This window comes from Pelecanus crispus, chromosome 6, assembly GCF_030463565.1.
Source record: "Pelecanus crispus isolate bPelCri1 chromosome 6, bPelCri1.pri, whole genome shotgun sequence".
Lineage (NCBI taxonomy): Eukaryota > Metazoa > Chordata > Aves > Pelecaniformes > Pelecanidae > Pelecanus > Pelecanus crispus.
This window is the reverse complement of record NC_134648.1, coordinates 16,346,481-16,355,769: the sequence shown is the minus strand read 5'-3', so window position 1 is coordinate 16,355,769 and position 9,289 is coordinate 16,346,481. Positions and strand designations below refer to the sequence as shown.

General features: G+C 44.9%; 1 protein-coding gene across 1 annotated transcript in view; it reads left to right on the top strand.

Moving 5' to 3' along the window:
• Positions 1 to 319: 319 nt before the first annotated feature.
• PLEKHA7 (pleckstrin homology domain containing A7) overlaps positions 320 to 9,289 on the top strand; it is a 154,198-nt gene continuing 145,228 nt past the window's right edge. The window contains exons 1-3 of the mRNA XM_075712426.1: positions 320 to 402; positions 550 to 626; positions 808 to 865. Coding sequence (XP_075568541.1) covers positions 320 to 402; positions 550 to 626; positions 808 to 865 — 218 coding nt within the window. The remainder of the gene's footprint in view (positions 403 to 549; positions 627 to 807; positions 866 to 9,289) is intronic.

Below are 9,289 nucleotides of genomic sequence, written 5' to 3'. Positions count from 1 at the left end.
CGCCGTTCGCTGCTTGCTTCCGAGGCGGCGCCCTGCGGCTCGGGGCTGACCGCGGGGGCCGCCGCGCCTCCGCCGGGGCCTGAGGGGACGAGGCCGCGGGGCAGCGGCGGAGCATCCGGCCGGCGCCACCTCGGGGCTCCCGGCGCCTTCCCCGGGGCGGGCGGCCGCCTCCTGCGGGCGGGAGGTGTCGCCCCGCGCCGGGGCGCCGCGCCTCCGGCGGCCGCGGTGGCGCTGCCGAGCAGAGCCGGGCGCCGGGCGCCGAGCGCCGGCCGCCCGCCCGCCCGCACCCCCTCCCCGGCCGGCTGCGCGCACGGCGAACATGGCGGCGGCGGTGGGGCGGGACACTCTACCTGAGCACTGGTCCTACGGCGTCTGCAAGGACGGGCGAGTCTTCTTCATCGAGTAAGGGGGCGCCGGGGGAAGGGGTGCGGGGGTGGAGGGTGGCCCCGCTCCCGCCGCTGCCCGCCCGCCTCCTTCCTTCCCTCCCTCCCGGGCGGGCGGCCGCCCGCAGCCACTAACAGGTGCATGTTTTCCGCTTCTCCCTCCCAGCGACCTGAGCCGCACCACCACTTGGCTGCATCCGCGCACCGGGGAGCCCGTCAACTCCGGCCACATGATCCGCTCAGGTGGGTGCGCGGGGGCCCCCGCGCCGCGCACCGTTAACGGCCGCGCCGCTCCCGCGCCGCGCACCGTTAACGGCCGCTCCGCGCCCTCCCCCCGGCCAGCGAGGCGCCGCGGCGGCGCGGGCAAAGTTCTCACCCCTTCTTCCCTGCTTTCTGTCTCTCCCTGTGCCCCCCCCCCTTGCAGACCTGCCCCGCGGATGGGAGGAGGGCTTCTCGGAGGAGGGCGCCAGCTACTTCATCGAGTGAGTACTCGCTCCCCTGCCCCGCGGGGACCTCTGGGGGGGGGGGGGGGCCCGGCCGCCTCCCCCCCCCCCCCCGCCCCCCCCCGCCGATTTAATTAACGATTAACGCGAGGGAAAGTGACTAGGAGATGTGCGGTTTCGGTGGCGGATGGGGAAAGTTGGCCGCCGGGCGCGGCGGGATGCGGGGATCCCCCCGCCTGCCGCGCTCTCTCGGTGGCTGGCAACAGGTTTCCCTGGAGGCGGCTCTTCAGTTTTTGTTGGGGTTTTTGTGGTGTTGCTCCCTCCCTGCGCCCCCCCCCCCCCCCCCGCTATTTAAAATTGCTGTTTGTGGCAGGTGGAGCGTTGCATTGCTGAGCGCCGGTCATGGTTGAAGGTGGATGGTTGTTTTTCTTTTTTTTTTTTTTTTTTTAATTTTAAATGGTTCGTGGCTGTGGATGCAGCACTGGGAAGTTTTGCAAGTGAAAGGGTTTCGGTGTTTCTTCCCAGAGACGGGAAGAACGGGTGAGCTTGCCTCGCCCGGGCTGGCGGTGGCTGTCGTATCTTTCATGTAGCATATCTTACTCAGAATAGTTCAAAACTTGGGATGTGCTGCCTGCTAAGGCTCTTTTATTCTATGAGATGCAAGCACGTTGCGGTGAAAGAGAATAATTACGAGAGCTTCTTTCAAACGTTACATATATAAGGCTTTTACAAGTGTAAACACTGTTGTAAAAGTAGAGTTTTAATCAAATCAGTGAAACTGTGATACGCACTGGATATAGAGTTGTGTGTCACGATGTCTTTGCATTGTCCTTCGGAAATGTGAATGTGTGACAAACTCAAACTAACAGAAAAAGATTGGAAAACACTCGTTGCTTCAGTGCAGGACTGGGATGGTTAACCCAGTAAGTACAGTCCCCTGTACTGTGGCTGTGTGACAGGTGTCTAGTTTTCAAATGCCTGCAGAGCATACCCCAAAATCTTTGACAAACTTGAGGTTTTTGGTAGAGATCAAAATTCTGAACGATAGTGGGCCAGGTGAAGGAGGGATTGACTACCTCACATGGTAGGATGTTTGTTAAATAAAATTCCAGATGATCCAAAAATGTCCTTTTTTCCCTACAAAGCAGGAAAAACCCCATCAGTCCCTGTTTGCCTGAGACGGAGAATTAATTACGGTGCTGGACTGGGCAGTTAGTTGAGCCCTCAACTAGTGAACAGGAGATAGCAGCAAGACCTTGGAGGACAGTTGAATACCGCTTATAGCAGCCACCCTTTAACTGTGGGCAGTGTGTTGAAAAAAAGGAGTAAAAGTTCTTCTGGTTACATTGGTGGCTGGTGGAACTCTGAAACACGATAACTGTACAGTCTGTAAATGTAGTGTAAACAGGTCATTTACACAGATACATCAACACAAACGTCTTCCCTCTTTGTAGGAATACAGCTATTTGTTTTTCTGTCCTTTCCAGAAGCTCACTGGTGCAATTTTAGAACAGCTTAGATTCCTTTTCCCAGCTGCTCTATTTGGAAGACCATTTTCGTATCTTGTTTGTTAGGCAATTACAAAACTTTTAATTTCTGGTATGTTAAATTATAGTTGGCGTGCAGTGCATTGTTATAACTTGTGCTAATAGCATTATTTAGCTTGAACTGGAATTGCTGCAGGAAATGAAATACGGAATGGAGTGTGTATTTTACAGAGCAACTGGATAAACTCAACCATCTTTAGCCAAGCAAAGTTTTCCAAGGAGCAACAGTAATTTTTTGACGTAAATATGTTCAGCTGTACTGCTTCACACCAAAGATTCACCTGATATAGTATCCTCTTCAGCAGTGATAGTATAGAGGGGCTCTAACCTTGCTTTTTTCAGCTCAGAGGCTTCCTGAGCTAAGTGGAATTTCTCAGTCTTTCTTCTATGAACATATTGAGCTCCCCTTGTTCTCATGTAAGCATCAGCATCCTTAGACGAGGATTTCCATACCTCACTGCTCTGTTCGTTCCTTCTGTGTTGCTTCCACGTGATGAGTTCTCAGCTTACAGAAAAGGTTACTGGTCCCTGAACGCATGATTTCCCGTGTTGTACTATTAAATTCCATTTTCTGGCATTCCAGCTCACAAAAACCGTGAGCTCTTCTGTATAACTACCCAGTCCTCTTTGTACTGGTGATAGTTTCCAGTCTGGTGTCATCCACAGAAATGTCATGAGCATGTTCTCACTCCTTTGCTATTAATTTACTGAAGGGTGTCAGAAGGAATGCTACGAGTAACCCCTCTCTCTTGTGATAATTTCCACTACTAATACAATCTATTGTAGTTTTTCTTCTTTGGGCAATTTCTTTATGTATCTCCTAAGTCTTATTTCAATTGTAAATATTATTTAAGTATTATTTCTTTAATGAAATTAAAGTATCACTATTATTTCTATTTTAAATAATTTCACATGGGACACGGTATCAAACATTTTATTTAAATGTATATAGGCTAACTCCACTTACATAACTGATTTCTGGTACAGCAGTAATCAAAAAGTTAGATAAAACATTGGATATGAGCCATCTTTGACTTTAAAAAAAATTAATTAATCCTATATCCATTTGCTTCCTTGTCTTTACTACTTCCTTCAATACTGCGGACAACCTTGAAACATCATATAGTAAAACAAAGGTTTATAAGCTGGTCAAGCTTAGTGTCAAAACCAGGTAAACTTTTCTCCCCTTTCCACGTACTGGGAGTCTGAAAATTTCTAGGACTCCACTCCTGATGGATAGAAGCTTTCCAAATTAACATGCTCTGGTTTATAACTTTCTTTTTTTTTGTTGTTCTATAGTTAAGCAGCTGTCCTGTTGTTTAAGGGGGACTATTTTCCCTTTGGTTATTTGCTTGAGATGTTTGTATGAAATCACATCCCCTCTTAGTCTTGTTTTGCTCAACTAAATAAACTGGGTTCTTTGTCCAGCCCTTTAAAGGGCTCTCCGTCTGATTATCCTGTAGTTCTTCTCTGCACCTCTTGCAAGATGAAGTCATCTTTGTTGCATGTGAGTGAACAGAATCATGCACTGGAATGAGCTTTTGTGAGACTCTCAAAGAACAGAAGTGCTTTCTTGGCTCTAAAAATTCTTCAGCTTTCTGCATTTTAGCTTGCTTGCCTATTTGGGGAAGACACCCACACTGACAGCACATGCGAATGCTGCGAATTGACTGATACATCCAGATCCTTCCTTTCCTTTACTACTTTAAGACTATAATTTATATTAGGAAGCCATGTATGAAGTTACATCCTAGTTCTTCCCATTTATGCACATCCACATCTTCCTGAATGATTTTCTCTGTTCTGATCATTCTTCAGGTTTTCTTGATAGTGGCCAAACCTGTTAGCGCAGTCCTACCTTTTATCCTAAAATCAATAAATAAAACATTAAATAAATGATCTATAAACTGATTTTTCTGGGTCTCCATTTGGTAGTTTTGGTAGAATCTCGCTGTTTCTTTTGCAGCTTATTTGCAACTTAAATAGCTTGTCCTAAGGAGAAAATGGGATAACTTTTTATAGAATTTCATATCTTTCCACATACATAGCCTCAGCATCTTTGTTACACTTAATCAAATAAAGACATGACATACTCAATATAGATACCAATGATGAAAGGTTGCAATTTGGTCACCATTGCTTATGAACTGTTAGACTTTTTTCATCAATGTGACTTATCTCCTCTTTTCTTTGAGTGACAAAAATGTGTAAAAACAGCAATTTAACTTTTTATTTTTTTTAAACAAAAAAAATAGAGTGTTCAACTTGCTTGGTATGGCAACCTTTGATCTATTTTAAGAGGAATATTGATTTAGGCATGCTCATAGGACTGGATGTTTCTTTGTTTAAAAATATCATGAATGTTGTGTTTTCTGACTTGGAGTGCCCAGGACAGCTTGCACTACTGTTTTCCATCTCATTTGTTTATTTTGTTTTTGAAATATGTTGTGTTTGTTGGGGAACTGCTTTATGCTAGAGTCACTGCAGGAAGGTGGTTGTCGCTGAGCATATGTGGAATTGAATGAGGACCTGACAATGCTAGCTCTGGTTTGTTTCTGGTGGTTGGGTTGCTGATGTGAAGTGGTAAGTGTGGTTGGCAGACTCTCTTTTTGGGGAAGGAGGTGTGACATGCAGAGAAAATAGTGACTGATGGAAAAACAGTGCACGTATGCATTAGCTCAGGCTTTTGTTTCCATTTGCTTATTACCTTCTTCTGATCACCTGAAAGGCTTAGGGAAGTTGGAAAGCTTTGAGTCTGGAATGCTTTTTTTGTTACCTTCTTATAGCTTTGAAAGATTGAGATGAGTATGTGAAAGGTTCCATTCTTCCAGTATTGGATACCTAACTGGCTTGTATTAAAGTATGTTTAAAAAGTGTACTGCTGCTATAGAGGTTGTTTTACAATGCTGCAATAATATTGCACATCTCAAAGGTAATAGTGCATTCAAATTGTAGCCTAAAATTAAGAACAAAAAAGTGGAAATTTGCACTTAACTATCTGAAGCTAACACTATTTATTTCTTTATTTATGAAATCAGTTTTTAGTCCAGCTTGGCCTCTTCTTAGGATAACAGTGAATGTACAAGAAACAAAACTTTTTATGAAATCGCCGTTGTTCATAGCAATAGCCTGTAAGTGTTTGCAACTGTTGTTCTTTTATTTAGCTTTTACTGTATGTCGGAAATACACATGGTATGTGCTTCAAGTATTTGGAAATAGTAAAAGAGCAAAGAACACAGAAGTTGATGAACACCAGATTGAAGTCTGCCTTTGTAACTTTGATTCTGCTGTGCCAAACGTGTGCGTTAGATACCATGTCACTGAAAACCATACAAGAGCTCAGATTCACCTGGTGTGGGCTATAGATGATACCCAATTAATGATTATTTAATCACAGAAGCCCAAAGGGAAAGAGGCTGTCTGGATTATTCAGTTCAGGCCTTTTGATTATCTGAGAAGATTTGTTTTACAATCTCATTAATAAATTAAATCAACGTGTTTCTTCTGCCCTGCAGAAATTCCTGTCTTCCCCGCTCCTAGTAGGATGTTGAAGATGGTTTCTTTTTAGTGGCTGTTTAGGTGGGCTAAAGCACTATTTACTGTCTGTGTTTCATGGCCTGCTGTACATACTAATTATTCTTTTTCTTGCTTTGTTTTGGTTATTGATGTGATGGTTATTGCTGTAGAAGCAAAAGATACTGGAGCACTTAACTACTGTGAGTAAGGAGTAGTGATGTCTCTCATAATGGGATCTTCAATACAGATTATGTCCTCTGTGTTTCTTGAACCTGTGCTCAGATAAAAGGCCTCAGTTAGTGTATAAGTACATAAACCGATACAAAATCCACCTGTGAGGAGCTGGCCTGTGAAGTACTTCACTGCCATTGCTGCGCATAACCAGTTTGAGTCGCGTGGAGTTCCTGAAGTGGAATAAAAATTATGTAGCTGGAACCACGCGAGAAGTTCGCCAACCAAAAGTGAACGCGTTCACACCATCACTAGCAAATTTGAGGATAGACTCTGGCAGAATGAAAGGACTTTGCGTGCTGTCAAACGTCACGGAGAAACTTTCAGGGAAAGAAACCCGGGCTGGTTCCGCAGCAATGGGTAAAGCTCTAGTTTGGATAAATCTCGAGGGGCACCATATGCGGCAATCTGTCGGTTACGACGGGCTCCTGGAATTCGGTCGGGAGTTGCCCTTGAGGGGGCCAGACTTCGCCGAGGTGATTTGTACGGGTGGAAAAACGGGCGTGAATTTGCTGAGCGGGCGGCAGGGCCCGGGCCCGGCCCTTGCGGCGGGCGGAGGCGCTCGCGGCCGGCCGTTGGGCGGCCTCGGGCGGCCTCTGCTGGCTCGCGGGCGGGAAAGGCGGCAGCACGAGACGCGCGGCCAGCGCGCGGGCGGGGCAGCGTGGGCGCTTTTTGTTACCATTTTTTCGTTTCTCGTCAGCACTTGTTCCATTTGGGCCGCGGGAAAAAAGAACTGTATATAGTAGAAGTAGACAGTACTGCTCGTACGAGTTTCTCCGTATCTCTCCTCTTGCCCTTTGTTCTCCAGCTCTGGGCTTGATCAGCCGGCCTCTTTAATATAAATTTTGTTCTGGATTGCGCACAGAACTGAGCTGGGAATATTGGACCTGCCGGGTAGATGCCGTAGCCATGTTGCATGCAAGTTGAGGAAGCAATTAAGTGTCCTTTTTTTTCCTGACAGTTAAAATGAGAGAGCACTCTAAGAGAGAAGCAAACGCCGATAGATGTGTACTCGGCCAGAGATTGCAGCCAGCCAAAGAAGTACTTTGTAGTTCAGCTACCGGAAGGCGGGAGGAGGGTGCGTCGGTGCTGCCCGAGGCGCAGGGTGCCCTCTGGGAGAGCAGGCTCGGCCCGGGGCATGTGGAGAAGGCCGTGCGCGGCCCCGCTCGGCGGGGGAGGCGGATGCGTTCCGGGGGCGGGGAGCAGCCTGTCGGCGTTGGTGCGCGGGTGCGTTTGTTTTTCAAGCAAGGCTGTGCCAAAACGTATCGAGCCCCGTTTGTCAGTCCGTGTTTGCCTTTCCTCCAAAATACACACGTGTTGGAAAACTGAATTTTGGCTACCTGAGGAGGCCAGCAAGGACAGCATGCACTTAAAGCGTAGTTCCCATTAACTTGAGATGTTGTTTTGGGTGTTGAATGCTTCTGAAAATTTTGAAAAAGTTGTCTGGGAAACAGGGGAACGTGCTTTTGTTCCGGTTGGGGTTATACGACTTGTGTTGTAGCTCAGAAACAAGGCTATGAACTGGTTCTCCAGAGCTGCCAGCATCCACGTTTTGTTCAGGACGCATTCAACCTTCCTTAACAGGAATTTGTCAGAAAAACTCCATTTGTTCAGCCTCTTTCCTGAAGTAATGGCCACTTCTGCATTCATTGAATCTGTGTGCGGGTGAACATGGGCGTATGTTTCGGGAAGCTGCGTATTGCACTGAGGGTTTTATTATTTCTGAAAGTCTGTCTAAAATGTAATGATTAAAAATAAATACAGTTGTACCGGGCCGGTATTGCCATAGTCTTAAAAACAGTTTTAATAATCTTGTGTTACATTTCAGACTGCTTTTCGAAGTGTGCAATAGGTCTACCACATCAGATGAGGAAATAGATAATCTATTCAACACTTTTAATTGTATTTTATTTATTACCTATTATCTACCAGAAAAGAGAGATTCTCAAATATTTGGGACAGCAGAATCTTCATATTAATACTACATGTTTGGTTGAAGAAGGTTGCTTCTTCAGTCTATCACTAGCCATTAAACTCTCTAGCAACTGGACCTTGTTAAAAGGATTACATATCTGCAGGCAAATATATCATGCAAGATGTTTTTATATTTCATAACGGAGGAAACAAAAAAAGCATCTTTTCCAGGCGAGTCTGGCAATACTAAACAATCTTAGCAAGTGCTTTGGTGAAGAGAGAAGCATGTGCTGTGAAGTACGCAGGTGCAGGTTTTTCTCCCAGGTTCTATGCCCTGTATTTTCTTATCATTGCGTTTGCTGCAGGTGGATTATACTAAAATAAGTTTTAACCTCACTACTGATCAAAGTTTGCCATCATGTCAAATATTTGCATTTCTTTGGTACAGATTAAGTGTACTGCTTCAGTATTGTAGTGCTGCATCCCTGCAAAGACCAACTTGAATAATGTGGTGTCACATTTACTTAATATCACATACGATTCTATCTGGTACGACTGTACATTCTAATTTACTGTTAAATCTAATTTGTTTTGTCTTTGCCTCCTAGATGTGCTTTTTTAAAAATGGGGGGTTTTTTAATGACCTTGGCTTGGATAATGGTAAAGGATGGGGCTAAAACCTCATTTTATTTGTAGTTTAATTGTCTTTTCCTGCAACATTATGAGACAGTTTTACAAGGTCTGCTCTGATATATTGTCCTTAGAAGCAGAACTTTTAATTTAAAAGCAGATTTGTAATTAAAGATGTTAAAATCTAAGAAAAATCTGGTTAAGCGCCCAACCCTTTTCTTTTTGATTGTCTGCCACGTAGTACTTGGCAAGAACGTCACTGACTTGTCTAGACAGGTACAAAAGCTTGTTACCAATACGTAGTAGGTATGTGCTTTTCTGCCTGAAGTTTTCTGTTTAAACTCTTGTTTTCCTTATTGCTTATCTGTATGTTTAAAGGTTTTATCTTTAGTTTAATAAAAAGTACAACCAAAGCCACCGAAACTTTTAAAATGAGATTTGGATACACTACTGAAATGAAGCATTTGAGTAATACTGGATTTTCTTTACAATTCTTTGTCAAGTGAGGACTTTTATTTACTTCCTAGAGGCCAAATATCCTGAACTAAGAAAAGAGTACTGAGCATTTTGAAAATACATGTTGATTCTGCAACATGCAGGTGATTTTTTTTTTTTTTTTCCAGGA